General features: G+C 43.8%; 1 protein-coding gene across 2 annotated transcripts in view; it reads left to right on the top strand.

The window, feature by feature from the left end:
* Positions 1-22,253, top strand: part of trpm6 (transient receptor potential cation channel, subfamily M, member 6) — a 66,916-nt gene that overhangs the window by 14,247 nt on the left and 30,416 nt on the right. Inside the window, exons 12-30 of one of the 2 annotated variants that reach the window (XM_084055929.1) lie at positions 823-957; positions 2,305-2,352; positions 2,718-2,858; positions 4,484-4,603; positions 5,490-5,773; positions 6,763-6,991; positions 8,162-8,305; positions 9,338-9,484; positions 10,200-10,328; positions 12,658-12,909; positions 14,341-14,515; positions 14,766-14,880; positions 16,462-16,676; positions 17,548-17,677; positions 19,029-19,301; positions 19,805-19,931; positions 20,434-20,550; positions 21,147-21,322; positions 21,692-22,008. In XM_084055929.1, the coding sequence (XP_083912055.1) occupies positions 823-957; positions 2,305-2,352; positions 2,718-2,858; positions 4,484-4,603; positions 5,490-5,773; positions 6,763-6,991; positions 8,162-8,305; positions 9,338-9,484; positions 10,200-10,328; positions 12,658-12,909; positions 14,341-14,515; positions 14,766-14,880; positions 16,462-16,676; positions 17,548-17,677; positions 19,029-19,301; positions 19,805-19,931; positions 20,434-20,550; positions 21,147-21,322; positions 21,692-22,008 (3,274 nt within the window). Of the gene's footprint in view, positions 1-822; positions 958-2,304; positions 2,353-2,717; positions 2,859-4,483; positions 4,604-5,489; positions 5,774-6,762; positions 6,992-8,161; positions 8,306-9,337; positions 9,485-10,199; positions 10,329-12,657; positions 12,910-14,340; positions 14,516-14,765; positions 14,881-16,461; positions 16,677-17,547; positions 17,678-19,028; positions 19,302-19,804; positions 19,932-20,433; positions 20,551-21,146; positions 21,323-21,679; positions 22,009-22,253 lie in introns of both variants that reach the window. The other variant, XM_084055928.1, reaches the window with a different exon arrangement.

Here is a 22,253-nt window from a genome sequence, read left to right as displayed (position 1 = left end):
GCACATACACTCCCTGGATGCCAGAGCAGAACCTCTGCCCCAAATGTATCACATCGGCCTGATATAGCGCCACCAGGATGTATAAAACATTTTGTTTTATATTACTCTTACAGATTTTGTCCAAACATCACACATATCGGTACACATTATCTCTATAGTCATGTGATCAAGACGGATAGTCCGATATTTTATATTCCATCTTGATTGGCTAAGATTGGCTTCCAAAGTTTGCAGGAGTGGTCTGTTATGAATAAAATGCGTCAAAGTTATGAACGCAGCGTCCGATTGCTGTGAAACTTTGCACACACATTCCCACTAGGCCAAAGAAGAAATGCCACCCTACATGTTTCTAATCAGCCTCATGGGGGCATAACAGACCTATAACTGCACCAATCGGCGTGAAACATCGCACGCACACTCCCCAGAGGCCAAGGAAAAACCTCTGCCCTGCATCAGCCTTATATATTATAGCGCCACCAGGAGGCAGGAGTTTTGCTAAACACATTTTTTTATATTGCTCGTACAGATTTTGTCCAAACATCACACAAATTGGTACACATTATCTCTATAGTCATGTGATCAGGACGGATCTGTCTGATTTTTCATATTCCATCCTGATTGGCGAATTCCGAACATTGCTGGCCCACAATAACCTACCTGACCTGGCGGAGATCTGTGCTCTGAGAAGTACTTTTTCTAGTTTAATAATTACATTATATTTTATATTAAGTTATTTTATGTTATGCAATGCTATGTTATAGGGCTGCACAATATTTGGGAAAGATGTGATGAATATTGTGATGAGGATCATGTGATGTGCAGGTGGGTTCGTTGGAGCAGGCCATGCTGGACGCTCTGGTCATGGACCGGGTTGGGTTTGTCAAACTGCTGATAGAGAACAGCATGACCATGAGCAGGTTCCTCACTGTGGCCCGCCTGGAGGAGCTCTACAACACGGTTACTATGAACCTTTATTCTTTATGTTTCTCTATAACATTGGTTCTCAAAGTGGGGTCCGGGGACCCCAAGGGGTACTTGAGGGGGTTTCAGGGGGTCCCCAACTAAATGATGGATAGGAAACAAATGGACCCTTATGGGTCTGTAACTCTGAGAGTGTACAAATGGAACCAAATGGACCCTAACGGGTCCATTTGGTTCCATTTGTACACTCTCAGAGTTACATTGACATTGATTTTACAATATGAATTGGGGTCCCAGAGATAGAGATGCCATTAAAGGGGGTCCGTAGCCCTAATGCATGTCAAACTGGGGGTCCTTGAAATTAAAATGGTTGGTTGAATCACTGCTAGAGCCGTAAAAATCTTCTCTTATGGGGGTCTCTGGCATATCTTTTCAAATGGGGGTCCGCGGGCTAATAAGTGTCAATTTGGGGGTCCTTGACATGAAAAAGTTTGAGAACCACTGCTCTATAACACGGTTATTATGACACTTTATTCTTTATGTTTCTCCATAATACGGTTATTACAACATTAATGTTTCTCTATTAATGCAACCATTTGCATCAGTATTTTCAGCCCACAGTGCTTTAGTTTCTCTCACTCTGTCCTTTCCTCCTCTTTTCCCACAAGGCCTTGTCTTTGGAATGTAAACACAGGAACATCTTTGTTTGTGCACCCAGCGGGCCACTTGATAGGAATAACAAACAATGTGCTTTTAAGTGTTTTGCACCAGAAATGAACTATTATTTCCTGGTGAATATTCTTATTCATGGTCTGTTTGTTTTGACCATGCACTGGAGATTACACAGTTCTTTGTCATATGGGTCTGCTCATACACTGCCTTCATCTTATGGCTATGAAAGCATGTTTAATATTTAATCACTCTGGGATAATAACTTCCCTTAAGAAAATCATCTAGATGGGGTTCCTCTTTTGGTATTTAGCAGATTGTTTATTCTCTTCAAAGTAGCCAGTGTGTTTGTTCTGCTGTATGTTTATTCATATGGCTCTGCAGGGTGCTGAATGGGTAGAGTAGAGAGAGTGTCCTTGAGCAACACACGTAACCCCTAACTGTTATAGCATGCAAAGATAGTGCATGCAGTCTGCACACAGGTAGAACAAGCTCCGTTATTTTGTATCGCTGTCTGAAGATGTTCATCAGGAATTATTGCATTTAAGAAAGTCCTGATGAAGATCTTCAGATCGAAACCTTGACAGTAATACAACATATCTGGGCTTCATGTGTGTGCCCCCAAAACAAGTAAAGGAGATAGATCTATTATTATTATTATTATTATTATTTTCACTAGTATTAATGGTGAACCCCCCCCCCCACCCTCTATAGGGCCCACCAGACAGTTTCCTGCATCACCTTGTGGAAGATGCCAAACAGGTGAGCAGCATTTTTCACAGCATCTAAACTGACACGAAATAGCAGATCTACAAGCTCACAATGCAATGTGTTGTGTGAGCTTGAAGGTCTGCTATTTTGGACAATTTCGGACACTTTTTGAATCTTTTAAAAATGTTAAGTGAATGAGTTTATGATGATGTTTGTGTGCGTGCGGCCGTATGCGTGCGTGCGTGCGTGCGTGCGTGCGTGCGTGTGCGTGTGCGTGTGCGTGTGCGTGCGTGTGTGTGTGTGTGTGTGTGTGTGTGTGTGTGCGGCCGTACGTGCGCGCGTGCGTTCGTGTGTGTGTGTGTGTGTGTGTGTGTGTGTGTGTGTGCGCGTGCATGCGTGTGTGTGTGTGTGTGTAGGCCTCTCTGCCCAGAGGCTACCGTCTGTCTCTCATAGACGTAGGTCTGGTGATTGAGTACCTGATAGGAGGAGCGTACCGCAGCATCTACACCCGGAAACACTTCCGAGCCGCCTACAACCGCCTTCACGCTCAGAGCAAGGTGAGCAACCACACATACAACCGCCTTCACGCTCAGAACAAGGTGAGCAGACACATATACAACCGTCTTCACGCTCAGAACAAGGTGAGCAGACACACATACAACCGTCTTCATAATCAGAACAAGGTGAGCAGCCACATATACAACCGTCTTCACACTCAGAACAAGGTGAGCAGCCACACATACAACCGCCTTCATAATCAGAACAAGGTGAGCAGCCACACATACAACCGTCTTCATAATCAGAACAAGGTGAGCAGCCACATATACAACCGTCTTCATAATCAGAACAAGGTGAGCAGCCACACATACAACCGCCTTCATAATCAGAACAAGGTGAGCAGACACACATACAACCGTCTTCATAATCAGAACAAGGTGAGCAGCCACACATACAACCGCCTTCATAATCAGAACAAGGTGAGCAGACACACATACAACCGTCTTCATAATCAGAACAAGGTGAGCAGCCACACATACAACCGTCTTCATAATCAGAACAAGGTGAGCAGCCACACATACAACCGCCTTCATAATCAGAACAAGGTGAGCAGACACACATACAACCGTCTTCATAATCAGAACAAGGTGAGCAGCCACATATACAACCGTCTTCACACTCAGAACAAGGTGAGCAGCCACATATACAACCGTCTTCACACTCAGAACAAGGTGAGCAGCCACACATACAACCGCCTTCATAATCAGAACAAGGTGAGCAGCCACACATACAACCGCCTTCATAATCAGAACAAGGTGAGCAGCCACACATACAACCGTCTTCACACTCAGAACAAGGTGAGCAGCCACATATACAACCGTCTTGCATTGCGTTACTCTACATTATGCAGTATCTTGTCTTCTGTAAAGTGTAAAACACACACTTTTAAGACATAACAGCACTGCCTTTTGTCCTATTACTCTAGCACTCTTTATATTAATATTAGGAGTGTTTATCCTACTATAATTCTAATAACCTCTGTAGTGGTGAGTAGGTACGTAGGTGAGTACGTGAAGATACCCGGTTCTCCTCAGTGGCTGGACCAATTGCTCTGATTCTGCACACAGCCATTGACCATTACCATCTGAACACAACTGTGAAGCCCGTTTTTCAATTTCATCAAATCTCAGCTTCTTATTAGCGTTTTTGTGTCAAACACTGTCGCCATGGTTACGGGGCTGCCCAGCTATGGGACGAACTGCCTCCCGGGTTGCCAGATCATGTGCGCATATCCCCCCCCCCCCCCATCTCCCCCATCTAGACTGAGTGGCAAAACAGTTGGAGTTTAGAAGCGCTCGTTGTAAGTCACTCAACGGTCCTGCTTACCACCTGTTTCTAAATGTCACATGATGCAGGAGGCAGCAGGACGTTGTGTTATTGAAAACGAGCGCTTCCACACTCTGACGCTTAGAAAAATAATCACCTGCACGAATGTATTGACAGAAAGTATCTCATAACATGTCTCTACGGTGGAGTTTTATCAAACAAAAACTTTGCAGATAGAAAGAGGATAATTCAAGCTTTCCGTACAGCTGCGATGTTGGTGAGTTTAACGTTGTTTATGTGCATACAGTAGCCTCTATAGGTAGTTTGATGCATTGGATGTTTTATTTGTCTGTTCCAGCACCAGGACAGAACAGGCTCTGTGAGGCGGGGCATGATGTCATCATCATCAGATCCAATGAGAAGCAGCAGTCCACAGCGGCTGCATTTCTTCAGGACCGCCCTGCCCTACGGACGCAAGGTAGCCTCGCCCCCAAGGTAGCCTCGCCCCCAAGGTAGCCTCGCCCCCAAGGTAGCCTCGCCCCCAAGGTAGCCTCGCCCCCAAGGTAGCCTCGTCCCCAAGGTAGCCTCGTCCCCAAGGTAACCTCGCCCCCAAGGTAGCCTCGCCCCCAAGGTGGCCTCGTCCCCAAGGTGGCCTCGCCCCCAAGGTAGCCTCGCCCCCAAGGTAGCCTCGCCCCCAAGGTAGCCTCGTCCCCAAGGTAGCCTCGAACCCCAGCCTTTTCTCTTCTTAGAGGAGAAAAGGCTGGTAACATCTATTGCAGAGAATGTCTTTAACGCGGGACGTCCGTTGGAAGCACTTCCCCCGAAAGCTGTCTTTTTCGACCAATCATAACACAGGTTTCATGCACGGGGAATGCAAACAGCTAAAGCCTCAACGTAACGTCCTGGGGCGGTACACAAAGCATCGTGTTTATGTGTGAATCATTTCAAAAGTAGGTTCAGATTATATAAAAAAAAAAAAAAATCTTATTTATTTATCATTATTCAAAATAATCCATAAATAACTCATGGGGCAGGGGGTGGGGGCAGCCCGGCTCCCCCCCATTGATAAAGTGTGAGACCTGGTGCTCTCGTTAGCTCCATTCGGCCGGCGCCAATGTTCACGTATAATGACACGTCAAAATAGGGTTGCCAGGTTGAGAGACGTTAAAAATCGAGACACATTGACTGCATAATTGCCAATGCCGATGTCATCAAAAAGGTCAGATAATGGATGATCTGTCTGGCTCTTTTTTCTCACCTTACGCCTCCTTTCTCCTTCTCCTCTCTCTCCGCTCCCCTGGTGTCTCCTCCTCTCCCCTGGTGTCTCCTCCTCCATCATGTCCCTTCCTGCTGCTCCCATCCAGGAGAGAAGTGCGCCCCCTGGAGGAGGAGTAGGGGACAGTAAAGAGGCCTCCTTCTCCCCTGACCTCAGTGACGCCTCGCTGCACGTCCAGCTGAACTTCAACGACCTGTTCGTGTGGGCCGTGCTGCAGCGGCGCCAGCAGATGGCGCTCTTCCTGTGGCAGCACGGCGAGGAGGCGCTGGCCCGCGCTACGGTGGCCTGCAAGCTGTACCGCTCCATGGCGCACGAGGCCCGGCAGAGCAGCATGGACGACAGCACCGCGGAACACTTCAAAACATACTCGCTGTGAGCCATTTTTCACCATTCTTACCTTTTTACGAGCGGGAACGCATCTGTGTGTCATTTTTTCTTTGGCTATTCAAAAATAGCAGATCTACAAGGCACTCGGTGCCGCGCTATGAGCTTGTAGATCTGCTATTTTGTTTTTTAAATTGTGAAAGTTTGTGCAAATCTTTGAATATATGTGTTTTTTAAAGCGAACGTTTTTAACTAAAATCTTTGCATCTGGTTCTGGTGCCTACAAGTAGACCAGTGGTTTTCAACCTTTTTCATGGCAGGGACCCCCTAAATTGATATACATTTGGCCGCGGACCCTCATCTGAAAATATTTTGTGCCAGGGACCTCCAGAAACGAAGATTTGAGTAAAAGATGTTTGCTTTAAAAAATATTCATATTCAAAGCTATGCACACATTTTCTCGATTTTTCAAAAGTAGCAGATCTACAAGTTCATAGCGCTATGAGCTTATAGATCTGCTATTTTTGAATAGCCCAAAGCTAAGTGGTAAAAAATATTCTGACGCTATGATAACTAATTTTGCTGGGCACCCCTTGGTACCCCCCCTCAAGGACCAGTGGTCCCCGGACCAAAAACCACTGAAGTAGATAATATGAGAAATGGAAATTGTGAGGCCCCTATTCCTGGTCCATGGTTAACCATGGTTTCATGGTTACATAAATAATGATGTTTTAGAGGTTAGGGATAATAGGATTAGACATTTAGAGGTTAGGTTTAGAGGGGTTTCGGTTGGAGTTTTTCCTATTTTATAGATCGGTAATTTTTCGGCTATTGTTTGGCTATTTTCAGCTACTTTCAATTCCGTCCTAAAATGTTTAGGTCCTCACAAGTTTAGTAATACAAACGTTTGTGTGTGTGTGTGTGTGTGTGTGTGTGTGTGTGTGTGTGTGTGTGTGTGTGTGTGTGTGTGTGTGTGTGTGTGTGTGTGTGTGTGCGTGTGCGTGTGTGTGTGTGCGCTTGTGCGTGCGTACGTGCAGTGAGTTTGGACAGCTGGCGGTGGACGTGTTGGACGGAGCGTTCCGCCACAGCCAGCAGATGGCCATGAAGCTGCTGACCTCAGAGATGAAGGCGTGGAGCCACTTCACGTGCCTGCAGATGGCCGTGTCCTCCGGCCAGAGAGCCTTCGTCTCTCACTCCTGCACCCAGACCCTGCTGACCGACCTGTGGACCGGATCCCTCAACATGAGGAAGAACTCCTTCCTGAAGGTACTTACTTATACATACATGATGTTCCTCTCACTCAGTGTTGGAGGAAGTACTCAGATATTTGACTTACGTAAAAGTAGCAATACCACAACATAAAAACACTCTGTTACAAGTAAAAGGCCTGTGTTCAAAATGTTACTTGAGTAAAAGTACAAAAGTATTGGCATCGAAATATACTTAAAGTACCAAAAGTAGAAGTACTAAAATGTTTGAAAATAGCAGATCTACAAGCTCACAACGCTATTTTCAAATATCCTATGTATAAAATAATGAAATAGAGCTAAAGTGGTTAATGTATGTTTTATAATATAATAATTCATATATGCAAAGTAACTAGTAACTTAAGTTTTCAAATAATTGTAGTGGAGTAAAAGTACAGACATTTGGAAATACTTGTGTACATGTACTTACAGTACACAACCCGATCTCACACAACTTAGTATACATTGCACAGAGTGTCATTCTGTGCATAGACAACTGGAAAACCCGAAAATCCGTGCATAGCCGTCTTGCATCTCCTCCATTGACTAAACCATTTGGGAGGCGCGCAGTCTCAAGGGAACTGGAGCCACGTGAGGGACCACCGAGTGAGCTAAAGTGAACGAGTTGCCTTCCCGAACGTTGCGCCGTTCGCTTGAGCCTACTCAGCGCAGTTTGAGTTATGTACCGATAGGCACAGAATGGTAAATCATGTTGTGGGGACTGCTCTGCTTCCGGGTTGCAACCGGTTACGCCCCCACCGTGGGACTCGCCGTACATATGCACGGATTTTCGGGTTTTCTCGGCGACTATGCACGGAATGACGTGCACTGGGTCTGTGCAATGTATACTAAATTGTGTGAGATCGGGCTGACTAACACCTCTGCTCTCACTAACACTAAACCTAACCAAGTAAAAGTCCAGAATTAAAAATGTACTTGAGTAAATGTACAAAAGTATTGATATCAAAATGTACTTAAAGTACCAAAAGTAGAATACTCATCATGCAGAATGTCCCATTTCACAAGTTTTAAAATGTATACAAATCCTTTGAAAATAGCAGATCTACAAGCTCACAATGCGTCGCATAGCGACATATTGTGAGCTTGTAGTTCGGCTATTTCCAAATGACCGAAATGTATATAGGGCTGAAGTGGTTAATGTATGTTCTGAGGATGATCTTCCTTCCAGATCATCCTCAGCCTCCTGGTGCCTCCTGCCATCTTGTTTGTGGAGTTGAAGAGCCAGGCTGAGATGTGTCATGTGCCACAGTCACGTGACCATCCCCGGACACGGGACACACCCTCAGAAACACACCAGGAAACAGAGCACAAGGTAATAATGTCCCCTAGCTGTTACAGCCTTTTGTTTAGTTTTTTCTCTTTATACAGGGGAGGTTTGCTGAGCATGAATGCTGTTTTTTTCCAGAAACGCCCTGCTTCACACTCACACAAACACACATTCACACATGTGACTGTGTGCCCAGCACAGTTCAAAAGAATAAAAGTCTGCACTACCGTTGGCCTTCATCAGGTGATCATTATGTCTCAAACTGATGTCACCTGATGAAGGCCAACTGTGGCCGAAATGTTGTAGCCTGGTAAACCCTCCCTCCGGAAATCTCTTTCGTAATTTATTTCAGGAGTGAGTCTGGCATGATCGCCCATTCTGCAATTTTGCCTGTGGGCTGGAGTTGGGCGGGAGTAATAACCGTTGACTGACAACCCCTTCAGCCAATCAGCAGTGTTCCCCTTCAGCCAGTGCATTCGGATACAAGTCACTGCTCGCCCCTGCCGGTTCTCTGAATTTTTATTTTTAAATAGGCTCTGTCATGATTAATTGACCACATATATGAAGTTAAACAACTAAATTCTATCCGAACGATATCTTATAAGTAAATCCCATGCCTCAAAATAGAAGTTTGAGAGCTTTTTGAAGTTTTAAAACAGCGGATAAAATAGCGCACAGAAAATATGGCTGCCGCTCGTTTTTTGGTCGGCTTCATTCGAACTCGCCACCTGATTGGCCAACTTTCGCTGTCAATCACAGAACGATGAGCGGCGACGCTGATAGGCTCGTCCATTTGGTGAACGGGCTAGAAACGCCCAGACAAGCCTTCATGCCAGACTCTTTTTTGTGTTTTTCTGTGTGTGCTTTGATGCATCCATTGATTAGAGAGAGCACTAACGTGCACAGCACGAGTTTGACACTTTTTATGGCCCAATCAATCAACTCAGTGCACAACCCCCTTTGAAGTTCAAAGGGATCAATTAAGAGCTCCGGCCGAGCTCCGCCCTGGGGTAAAGGTCAATGACCCTCGTCTCGTCTCCTCTCCTCCACATCTACCTCTCCTCTCCTCTCCTCCAGGATACAGAGCGAGGTCTGTCCTGCTCAGACCGGGGTCGGATCTTGATCTCTGGGACGGTCACCTCTCTGACCAAGCAGTGTGTGTCCAGCATCAGGACAGTGTATGAGTTCTACACCGCCCCGGTGGTCAAGTTCTGGTTCCACACGGTAAGCACGAACACACACCATCAACTTTTATTGTCACATCACAGGTTTACATATACACACATCATAATCTCATCCTATGACCCTGATTATTATACATTTAACGTTTAATCCAATTGCAGATCTGCTATTTCTTTTGGGAAATTGTGAAAAGTTGTGCAAATCTTTGAATATAGGCCTATATGTCTTTTAAAGTGAACATTTTTAACTCAAATCTTTGCTTCTGGGGATTCTACAAATGTCTTCTAAATCCTAACATTTTGTTTTGAAAAAAAAAAATGAGTTGCTGTAATATCAGTTTATTTTCAACTTTTTCCATGTCAAGGACCCCCAGAATAATATGTATTTGTCCGTGGACCCCCGCCCCCCCCCCCCATCTCAAGATATTTTGTTCCAGGGACCCCCAGAAGCAAAGATTTGAGTTAAAAATGTATATACGTATATAATATTTGCACGCATTTTCGAGATTTATATTCAAAAATAGCAGATCTACAATCTCGCCGCGCTATGAGCTTGTAGAGAGCTACTTTTGAATAGCCCAAAGACATTTTAAAATGACACAAATGCGTTCCCGGATTGAATGAGTTAACCGTGCCCCCCCCCCCCCCCCTGTCTTCAGATATGTAGTTTTAGACAGTTTGGGCCGATTCACCCACTCCATCTCTGTCTCATTCTTTCTCTCCTCCCTCATCCCTCTCTCTCTCTCTGTGCTGTATAGATGTCCTATCTTGCCTTCCTGATGTTGTTTAGTTACACCGTGCTGGTGAAGATGGAGCCTCAGCCCAGTGTTCAGGAGTGGCTGGTTATCACCTACATCCTGTCTACTGCCATGGAGAAGATCAGAGAGGTGAGAGAGAGAGAGAGAGAGAGAGACCACAGAAACATACCATGCAGTGACAACCCTACATTACACAACAGGACTTCCCACAAAACACATAAAACAGGCCATTTATGATACACTAAAGTGTTCAACTGAAAGCAGTTGACAGCAGGGACGTGCACAGATAGACTCTAGGTCAGGGGTCCTCAACAACAAATCTTGAAGGTCCACAAATCCGTTTTTGAATAAGGCTAGGGTCCGCACATGCACGCGCGCGCATGTGCCCCCCGCGCTTTTATTTTTTTATTATAATTTTCCCAGGGTCCACAGAGAGGTGCCCCGCGGTCCGGAAACGGACCGCGGTCCGCCTGTTGAGGACCCCTGCTCTAGGTGGTGCTAGAGCCCCTGCCCTTTGCCCTCTTGACCAGAAGTGCAGCAGGGGTTTTCAACGGGGGGTCCGGGACCCCTAGGGGGTCCTCAGAGTTACTACAGGGGGTCCGCCAAATCTTTAAGTGATATGATTTTTCTTAGCCGATCTACAAGCCCACAACGCCTCGCGCTGCGAGGCGTTGTGGGCTTGTAGATCGGCTATTTTTGGCTAAGAGGTATAGGTGTAGAGGGAAAAAAGAGCAGACCATGTAAACAAAAAAAAGTATAATTTACTTGAGCACCTGCCCCTCAAAATGTCTGTGCACGCCACTGGTTGACAGTACATTTTCAAAAATAGTTGAAACAGACAATCTACAAGCTCACAACGACGAATGTTGTGAGCTTGAAAACCGGCTATTTCCACTAATAATTTTATTTTTAAGTATAATGTTATTGAATATATTTCTTTGCATATTTAGGTTATTTGTCATATCTGCCCTGTGCAACTTCAGAGCCTAAAAGACAAACAGAATGTTGCCAGTGTTCAATGACAAAAAAAAAACAATTCCATCGTTAATCGCAATTATTTGTGTAACAATTTATCGTCATGTAAAATGTCATAATCAGGCCGGCCCTAAGCCGATGATTGTAGACGGCACATTCAAGCGTCTTAAGGACACTTCGACACTAACTCTAGGGGAGCGCCCCAGCCCGGGATCCAACTGGGAACTTTGCGGTTTTCCAGTTCACTCTACCTGGCCACTCTACCCTTGAGTCACTGCCTCCCCTTTGTTTTGTTATCTCAAAACAAATATTTGATGTGTTTATTGTCAGTATTAAATCATTAGTGAATGATCTCCTTGTCTTCCCTTTTGAACAATACAGTTCTCACAGTTCATACCAGAGGCAATAACCATAAAACATCAATTTGCCAAAAGGGAAGAAGAAGAGATGAAGTACATTAATACGTTCAATGATAAATCATGCACAATATATGACACTAGATAAAAGTGGAGCCAGCAGCCTTAATGTTTTCAATATAGTTTTAAATGCCCACTTAAACCCTATATACTTTGTTGACCGGGGTCCCCCAGGGCTATAGGGCCCCTACTTTTTTTCCCTCTACACCAAATATCTCTCCTGAAAATAGTCACATTGATGCAGTGTGAGCTTACAGATCTTCTAACGTTTTCCCCGGAGTACAGGAATGCTAGAGTTCATGGGGTTCATTTGTGGATGACAGTTTGGCAAGCTTTTTATGTGTATTTATTTATATTTACTTTATGCTTCATTGCAGATTTGTATAAAACATTTAATCCATTTCATCCATAATATCTTACAAGTTTTCATCACTTGTAAAAACATGTAATACGAAGAAAAAGGGGAACTAAAGACAGTAGAAGGAAAGGCAGGCTTTTTTATAACTTTTCTTTTAAAGGATCTACACCATGAATTAAAAAAATATATTTAATATTTAATATCATATTGTTTATGTCACTCAAACGTTTTTTTTTCAAAAGGTTTGAGCCTAAATCAAACCTCAGATATACTCATTCCAACTAACTTCTCTCTGGCTTATAAAGCACTTTCACCTGCAATACCACATTGTCCTGATTTGCAGTTTGTATTTGCAGTTTGTATGCATGTTATCTCCTGGTTCTGTGTGGAAAAAGTAAGGAAAAAAAAAACAAAAAAAAAATTTTATTTCTTTTTGAACTGAAAAACAGGAGGGATTGTAGCGCTAGTGACGTCACTTTCGGGGCCAAATCAGTTTGGCCTGTTTTGAGACCAATTTACATAAAACCCCAGATATGCTGTGAAAGCCTGAGTGCTCAAACAGGGGTATTATTTGGGGATAGAAGAGAGGTAGGGGAGACCATAAACACACAAAAAAAGAAGGAAAAGTAAAAATTCATGGTGTAGTCCCTTTAAATTGAAAAAAGGTTACTCAGCATCCATCCACACACACACATGTGTTCCCCGCCAGGTGCTGATGTCAGAGCCCAGGAAGTTGAGTCACAAGCTGAAGGTGTGGTTCTCAGAGTACTGGAACGTGTCGGAGTTCCTGGCCATCCTGTTGTTCCTGGCCGGGTTGGCGCTGCGCTGGCACGAGCAGCCGTATCGCCGGGCGGGACACATCGTCTACTGTCTGGACATCATCTTCTGGTTCGTCAGGGTGCTGGACCTGCTGGCGGTCAACCAGCACGCCGGACCCTACCTCACCATGATCACCAAGATGGTCAGTGTAGTGGAAAAAAGTACTCAAAAATGTTTTACTTGAGTAAAAGTATCAATGCTGCAGTGTAGAAGTATACTCTGTTACAAGTGAATGTCCGGAATTCAAAATTTACTTGAGTTAAAGTACAAAAGTATTGGTATCAAAATGTACTAAAAGTAAAAATACTAAAATGTTTGAAAATAGACGATCTACAAGCTCACAACGCGTCGCGGTGCGACGCGTTGTGAGCTTGTAGATCTGCTATTTTCAAATAGCCAAGGTATAAAATAGGGCTAAAGTGGTTAGTGTATGTTTTATAATGTAACAATTTATATCTGCAAAGTAACTAGTAACTAAAATCTTCAAATAATTGTCGTGGAGTAAAAGTATAATATTTGCCTCTGAGATGTAGTGGAGTAGAAGTAAAAGTACCTCAAAATTGTACTCAAGTACAGTACTTGAGTAAAGTTACTTTACACCACTGAAGATGGTGGGTAGACATTATGGACATCATGTTATACTTGATACAGTGTCCTTCAAAGCAGTGGTTCTCAAACCTTTTTCGTGTCAAAAAACCCTAAATTGATATGTATTTGGACCCTCCTATCTGAAGATCAGTCCTTATTTGACTTATTTGAGTACCTCGGTGTCAGCATTTGTGCAGCCGAGTGTTTGGTTTTAAACCACTTTCAACCTGGCGTCCCTCATTTGAATCATTATAGGAGAACAGTTTAAAACTCTTTGAACGCCATCGACGCATTTTCGAGTCAATTGCTACTTAATCCATCCACGCCGTCGACGCGTTAGACGCGCTGATAGCTTTCTCATTGTCTAATCAGCGATCGTGCTGTTCTATGTAACTTACACCATCAGGTTCCCTTTTTACTCACTTCCTACTCACCCGGATGCACAATTAATGGGTTCCGTTTCCGGTTTTTCGGTTTTCTCTTGAAAAAATAGATTTTTAGGCCAAAATAGGGCAAAACACGTTTTTTTTCACACGGCATAAAAAACGAACGGAGAGCTCCGGTTACATTTTCTTTTCTCTGGACGACGAACGGTTATCGTCGTTGTGTTTACCAACGATCTTAAACCCCATCATAAACTAAGCTAAGCTAAGATGGCCTGAGGAAGAGGGGCGGAAATACGATCACACCAGCGGATATGACGTTTGGAGCCTGGTTGGAGGGGGCTGAGAAAGAGAACGGAGAGAGAAAGAAAAAACTTAACTCTTTGAGGGCTGGTCGATCTGTCGTGTTTGTTTATAAACACAGCCAGACTAGATTATGAGCCAGATTATGAAAATACTCTGGCAGTCAAAGTTAGTTAAAAAAAAAATCTGAATCTACAAGCTCACAGCGCGTTGCAATGCGTTGGGGGCTTGGAGATCGGCTGTTTCGGAAATACATTTTGTGTGTGTGTGTGTGTGTGTTTATATGTCTGTCCGTCCAGACCAGAAACATGTTCTTCATCGTGGTGATGATGGCCATCGTTCTGCTGAGTTTCGGGGTGTCCAGGAAGTCCATCCTGTCCCCGGATGAGGAGCCGTCCTGGGCTCTGGTCAGGGACGTGCTCTTCCAGCCATACTGGATGATATTCGGAGAGGTTTACGCTGGAGAGATCGATGGTGAAGCACTGCAGTATAGTTCAACTGAAAGATACATACATTCATTTATTTATCTGATTTAGTTATTCAAGGCTGAGAGCAATGTAACGTCTGTCTGTCTGTCTGTCTGTCTGTCTGTCTGTCTGTCTGTCTGTCTGTCTGTCTGTCTGTCTGTCTGTCTGTCTGTCTGTCTGTCTGTCTGTCTGTCTGCCTGCCTGCCTGCCTGCCTGTCTGCCTGCCTGCCTGTCTGTCTGTCTGTCTGTCTGAACAGCTTGTGCTGATGATCAGCCCTGTCCACCCGGGGCGTTCCTGACTCCCTTCCTACAGGCTGTTTATCTGTTCTTCCAGTACATCATCATGGTCAACATCCTCATTGCATTTTTCAAGTAAGAATGGAAAGAATATTCAACTAAATTAATTAATGAAATAACAGTTTTTAAAGGCATACAAGGTAAGATCGCAGATCTGTGTGTACACACACACACTCCCCCTCCCCTCTCTGACAGGTATCAAAGTGATCGGTGTCTTTGATGCATTCATTGATTAGGGAGAGCACTAACAACTTTGACACTTTTATGGCCAAATCAATCAATGCAGTGCACAACCCCTTTGAAGTTCAAAGGGATCAATTAAGAGCTCCGGCCAAGCCCACCCCCCTCCCCTCACTTTAAAAATGTGCAGTATATATACACTTATACTGTATGTTGGTTTGTTTACTGTTGAGTGAGAAAACAATGTTGCACATTAAGATCATCTGGGAACCCCCCAAAATAATTTGGGGACCCATACATGTGCTGTGCAAGCACTGCATCTATATTACACTGACTGTATATTACAAATACTGTTTCTATTCACAAATGAGAGAGAAGATGAGCCGTTTTTGCTACAAGGACTGAAACGTTGGAATTTATGTCACTATAATACACTTTGATGTAACCACTATTCACCACATGGTGGTGCCAAACTACCAAACAGAAGTATGACCTTCATTTGTGAACAGAAGAGAGTCTGTGATGTCAGTGAACTGACTCTGGTTGTGATGGTTAAGTACAGTTTTGAGGGACTTTTTTTACTTTACTTGTGTAAGTCAATACTTTATACTTATAATCAGGGACAAATATTGTACTTTTTACTCTCTACTCTTATTTGAGAACTTTACTTTGTTTCTTTGTGCATTATCATCACAAAACGTTAACCAATCAAGCCCTATTTCCTATCTGAAAATAACCTACAACACGACACGTTGTGAGCTTGTAGATCGGCCGTTTTACTTTTACTTTGGGTACTTGATGCCAAATACTTTTGAACTTTTAGCTCAAGTAACTCAAGTTTGAATACAGGACTTTTTTACTTGTAACCAGTGGTGGAAAGACCTTTATTTATATAAAGGTATAAGTACAGTACTTAAGTACAATTTTGAGGTATTTGTACTTTTCTTGAGTATTTCCAATTTCCAATACGTTTATTTCTACTCCACTACATCTCAGAGGCAAATATTGTACCTTTACTCCACTACAATTATTTGAAAACTTTAGTTACTAGTTACTTTGCAGATATAAATTATGATATAATGAAACATTAACCACTTTAACCCTATTTTATACCTAGGCTATTTGAAAATAGCAGATCTACAAGCTCACAACACGTTGTATCGCGACGCGTTGTCAGCTTGTAGATCTGCTGTTTTCAAATATTTAGTACTTTTACTTTTGGTACTTTAAGTACATTTTGATGCCAATACTTTTGTACTTTTACTCAAGTTCATTTTGAATTCTGGACTTTTACTTGTAACAGAGTATGTTCATATTGCAGTATTGGCACGTTTACTTAAGTAAAGAATTTGAGTACTTTTTCCACCACTGCTTGTTTAACAGAGCATTTCTTACACATTGTGGTATTGCTCATTATTACTTAAGTAAAAATAAATGATAATAAAATATCCGTTTCCGCCCCCCCCACCCACATAGCAACATCTACTATGACATGGCCTCCATGGCCAATGAACTGTGGCGATACAACCGCTACCGCTACATCATGACCTATCAGGAGAGGCCCTGGCTGCCCCCGCCCTTCATCATCCTCAGCCACGTCAGCCTGGCTGTGAGCGCCCTCTACAGGAGACTGAGGGGAGAGGAGGAGGCGGAGCAGGAGGCAGAGCAGGAGGAGAGGGCCACTGGGCTCAGTGGGTTTCTGTTTTTATTATCAGGGACGTGCACAGATAGACTCTAGGTGGTGCTAGAGCACCTGCCCTTTGCCCTCTTGACCAGAAGTGCCCTTTTGAATAAAAGGGGAAAAAAAGTCTTCAACAGGGGGTCCGGGACCCCTAGGGGGTCCTCAGAGTTACTACAGGGGGTCCGCCAACTCTTCATGTGATATGATTTTTCTTTTTACCCTAACCACTCGAAACCTAGCATCCCTTTTCTGAGGAGAAGCCAGAAATAGCAGATCTACAAGCCCACAACGCCTCGCGCTGCGAGGCGTTGTGGGCTTGTAGATCGGCTATTTTTGGCAAAGAGGTATGGGTGTAGAGGGAAAAAAGAGCAGACCAAGTAAACAAAAAAAAGTGTAATTTACTTGAGCACCTGCCCCTCAAAATGTCTGTGCACGCCACTGTTTATTATCATGGCACTTATGAAAAAGTTTAAAATGTAAATGGATTGCAATTATATATAGTGTTTTTCTAGTCTTTCTGACCCTTCAAAGTGCTTCACAGTGTATTTCACATTCACCCATTCATATCGTACACAGTCTCACTCGCACACGGACACGCACACGCACGCGCACGCGCACACGCACACGCACACGCACACGCACACGCACACGCACACGCACACGCACGCCTCAGCGGTGGAGGTGGAACTTATGTATTAACAAGATTATATCAAGAATTTGTAATCATTTTGCAGTTTTTAACATAGATGGGGTCCCTTGGCCAAATATATATCAATTTGGGAGTCCTTCCTTGACATGATAAAGTTTGAGAACCACTGACCGGCGTACATTGTAACCAGGTATGAAATGTGTTTCCTTACATTCTTTCTGTCCCCATGCAGAGCTGATTCTGGGTGTGGAGGATCGTAAGAGGCTGCATGAGTTTGAGGAGAGATGCATAGAGACGTACTTCCACCACAAACACAGCCTGCAGAGCGGACACGTCAACAGGATCAAAGCCACCGCTGAAAGGTTAACACTGACACCATAAGAACCGCACAACCGCACAATCACCTTTATTGTCACATCACAGGTTTACAGGGTGTAGTGAGACGTGGCACTCCGTAATTTATGCGAGTCTGTGTGCCTGTAGCAAGGTTACAATAGTTTTTCATTATAGTTTAGTTTTAGTTCGTTTTGAATTCCTTGTTTTTTTTAATTCAGTTAGTTTATTTATTTATTTTTTAATGTTATCCCTCGATTTTGTAACCCTTTTTTCACCCGGTGCCAATTTTCTAAGTGATCCTGGGCACTACACTCCCCCCACCAACCTAGGGAGGCCAGGGCCGAGCTCATGCCTCCTTCAGTGCATGAGAGCCAACTGACCTTCTTGTCACCTGACAGGGGGGAGTTTCCCCGGTTGGACTTGAGCGTGTGGAAGGAACATGTTATTCCAACCAGTTCCCTTCCCCTCAATCAGGCGCCCCGGCTGACCAGGGGAAGGCAGTAATTTCAGTTAGTTTTAATTAGGTTTTAAATTAGCTAGTTAGTTTTTATTTTTGTGACAACGCTTAGTTTTAGTTTAGTTTTTATCAGTTTTGGTTTTTTCATACTTTGGGTGATTTGTCAGAATTCAAAAAGGTCAGAGTATGGTGTAAACTCAGCAAAATATACCATTTAAAAATACATATTCAGTGGATTCAGTTGGACAATCAACGAGAAAAACTGAAACGAAGGGCATTTTGTCCATAATTTCAGTTAGTTTTGTAAACACAAAATACAGTTTCAGTTAGTTATTGTTGTTTTTTTTATTCTAGTTTTTATTTAGTTCAGTTTACGAAAATATTTTTTCAATTTTAGTTTTCGTTATTTCGTTAACTATAATAACCTTGGTCTGTATTGGGATCCAGAACCGAAGGAACTGGATCCAACATTGCAGAACCGGAATTGGTTCCATCACATTTGGATCGGTGGTTGTCCAGAACCGCCGATCCGAGCGATATGCCCATATATGGTATGCCCATACAGTATATGGGACTGACTGACTACAAACTGGGTGTGCGTATCACAGAGTACTGAAGGGTGCCGTGATGCGCCGAGCGGGAAGTCGGCCGGATGAGCAGATCTCCCAAAAATATTGATAAATCCGCCGGAGCTATGAGCTTGTACTGAATAGCTATTTTTGAATAGCCAAAGTATAAAATATGACTAAAATCGAAAATGACACAGATGTGTTCCTGGATTGAATGGATTAATTGATGAAAACATAATAAATAAATAAAAAGTTAAAAGTTTGAAATATGGAGATAATTAATATATATTAATAATAATTTTACGGCCGACAGCAACAATGTGTAACAATGTGCTCCCCCCCCCCCACCAGGGCAGAGGAGATGGCCGTGATGGCCAGCGAGGTGTCAGAGAAGGTCCACTTCATCCAGGACAGCCTGTCCCTGTTGGACGGCCATCTGGGCCAGCTGCAGGACCTGTCCGTCCTGGCCGTGGACACCCTGGCCCTGCTGTCCGCCTCGGACAACCTGCACCACGAGGAGGCCCGCCTGGCCCGCTGTGGGTCCGCTGTCCCCCCGTCCCACCGCTACCTGCCCCACAGCTGGGTCGTGCAGCCCCCACACACTGCCAGCTCTGATGATGCCAGGTTAACTTATGTCATTATGTTTTGACTTCTTGTTTTTCAATCTCACTTTAGTTTTGATCTGTTTTTTTAAAGCGGTTTGCTAGTTTTTTTTATATTGTCTTATTATTTTATTTTACTTTTTGTGTTAGTTTGTAATTTGCGGTAGTTAGGAATCAGATACAATAAGCTAAAAAATAAATAAAAAAATGCAGATCTACAACCTCAGAACGTTGTGAGCTTGTGCTATTCGCCATGTAAAAAAAAATACATTCAACTATATTTTACAAAATGAAAAATATTAAAAGTAAGATTTCATATCCACCCAAAATACTAGGCATGCTGTATGTATGAAATATTGACAATATTGACATATTGACTAAAACTAAGGACATTTTCTTTATGATTTTAGTCAGTTAGTTACAGTTTCAGTTAGTTTGTATTGTATTTTTATTTAGTTATCTAAAATGTTTTGTCAATTCTCGTTACTTTGTTATACTATAATAACTCTGCTCTGATGTCATCAGCGTGCGTCCAGTGGCGGACGCCATGACATGCAGAAGTACCTCGCCGTCGTTAATGAGGTCACACACTCCCGTGGCGAGCAGAGGGGAGTGGCGCCCGGCGGGACGACCCGGGCCCTCAGAAGAGGAGGTAGTCTGACATAAATATGTCTCTGTTGTTTTCATAAAGTAATTTGTGTGTATTGTGCTTGAGATTCGTTATAGACAGAAAAAAGCAGTCCAAGTACAAAGACAACACAGTTTTGCTAAGTCTAGAGTGATGAGGTAGGGGTGTGATAGAATAAATGTAGACAAATTAATTCCTGGAGAAACACGATGATAATAATAATAATAATAGTAGTAGTAGTAGTAGTCGGAATAATAATTATAATAGTCTTGGTAGTACTCATTTTAATTTGAATAATCTCAGTCTTAAGGCCAGTCCACACCAACGCAACGAGGTGCAACTCCTTTCAACTCCTTTCAACTACTTGCAACCATTATCCCCAAATTGCGCTGGACTGCAACTGGTCAGTCCAGACCGCTGCAATTTCTTGCAACTGGTTGCAACTAGTTGCGTTGGTGTGGACTGGCCTTTAGTAGTGGTAGTACTAATAATAATATCAGTCTTCTATCCATCGTCCTCCCCTCAGGAGGAGCACCCATCCAGTGAGGCCTGCTGTGAGGGCTGTGTTGTGAGGGAGCAGACCCCAGGCTGGGAGTCCTGTGCTCTTTCACCTCCTGGTTCTCCTCTCAGCCACCAGACCAAGGTTACTATAGTTTAGATTTTTTGTAAACACATAATACAGTTTCAGTTAGTTGTCGCATTTGTAAGGCCTCTTTTTTTCTATTCTAGTTCTCATTATTTCATTACTTTTAACACATTCGGTGCCCGAATTTTATAATAACAGATTACGTTCGGTGCCAGAAATCTCACCGTTGAGCTGCGCTGTGCTGTTTAAGCTGTAGACTCCACGACGAGCAATCCATGTGAAACAAAGCATGCGTGCATTTTTGCACGATGGTCCTGGCTAACGCCTGGAACGATAACATCTTTACGGCGGGTCACAATGGCGCAGCGATCGCTCATACAAAATGACTCGTTTTCCCCAACGTAAAAAGTTTCTGAGTTAAAGGGGTTTCAGAGAAGGAGATAGAACGGAAGCGGATGGGGAGCCATGTTTTTTGACACGGTGATCTATAAGGCCCTTCCTTCTCAGAATCACCGTGGGTGATTCCAGAGCTGCTCCAGCCCCTCCCGTGTGGAAAAAAAACGAAAAAAACAAAAAAGACTGAAAACACGGTTCAGACCGTGTTTGGCACCCGATGTGTTAATGAACTATAATTGTTAATAACCTTTCTCCAGACATCTATGGAAGAGGAGGATGAAGAGGAGGATGAAGAGGAGGACGACGAGGATGGTGACGAAGAGGCGGGTGAAGGGGAGGATGACGAGGATTGTGATGAAGAGAAGATCAAAGAGTTGTTGGATCTAGAAGTGTCCAGAAGCTCCAGTTGTATGGTCCTACTATCTGACCCCAGGTACCTATCTGACCTCTGACCCCAGGTAGGCCTACCAGGTAGGCCTGTCTGACCACCTGGGGGGTCAGAGGTAGGGTTGCCAGATCTGCTTATTATAATTTCCCCCCAAGATTTTATATGAAAATAGCCGATCTACAAGCTCACAACGCGTCGCATCGCGACGCGTTGTGAGCTTGTAGATCTGCTATTTTCAAATAGCTGATGTACATGTTAAAGTGCTCATGTAGTCCATCCATAGTCGCTTCTTTTGGGCTGCTTTTCCTAGACCTGGTTGCTTGTTTCTCTCACAGAATATGGCAACACTGGTCAGAGGTCACAAATAATTGCTATTGGGCGATCAATTAATAACGATGACAGGCCTATCCCCAGGTGCACCTCTGAGGGTGTGGTCAACCCCGCCTTCTCTCTGGACAACAACAACAACAGCCAACCGGGATCTCTGCGGACGCACTCCAGCCAATGGGAGCCACGGAGCAGGAAATCCCCCAGGTGGGCGTGGCTGTCGAGGGACCTCCCCCACGGCCACGGCCACTGCAGGTCGCTGTCGTCCAGCGTGGAGAACATGGCCTTCCCTGGCCACGCCCCCTTGAGCCCCGTGAGGCTATCGTTTCCCTTGAGAGTCGAGAGCTTTCCCAGTAGGCGGGGCCTGGCGGACGACACGTCACTGCGACACAGCCGGAGCAGAGGTACTATTTATTTTCTACTACTTTTTATTGCTTTTCAATATTATTGAAAATCAATACATTTTGATGCCAATATTTTTATACTTTTACTCAAGCACATTTTGAATTCCGGACTTTTACTTGTACCAATAGTATTTCTACAGTGCAGTATTGATACTTTTACCTAAGTAAAAAAAAATGCATGATGAACCACAACATTACGACCCAAAAGGCATCATAAAACAGTAGTTATCATGTAACATACACAC

The sequence above is a fragment of the Gymnoscopelus microlampas genome (genome assembly GCF_963454915.1).
Source record: "Gymnoscopelus microlampas genome assembly, chromosome: 4".
NCBI lineage: Eukaryota > Metazoa > Chordata > Actinopteri > Myctophiformes > Myctophidae > Gymnoscopelus > Gymnoscopelus microlampas.
The sequence above is the reverse complement of the archived record's forward strand: the minus strand, read 5'-3'. Positions and strand labels throughout refer to the sequence as shown.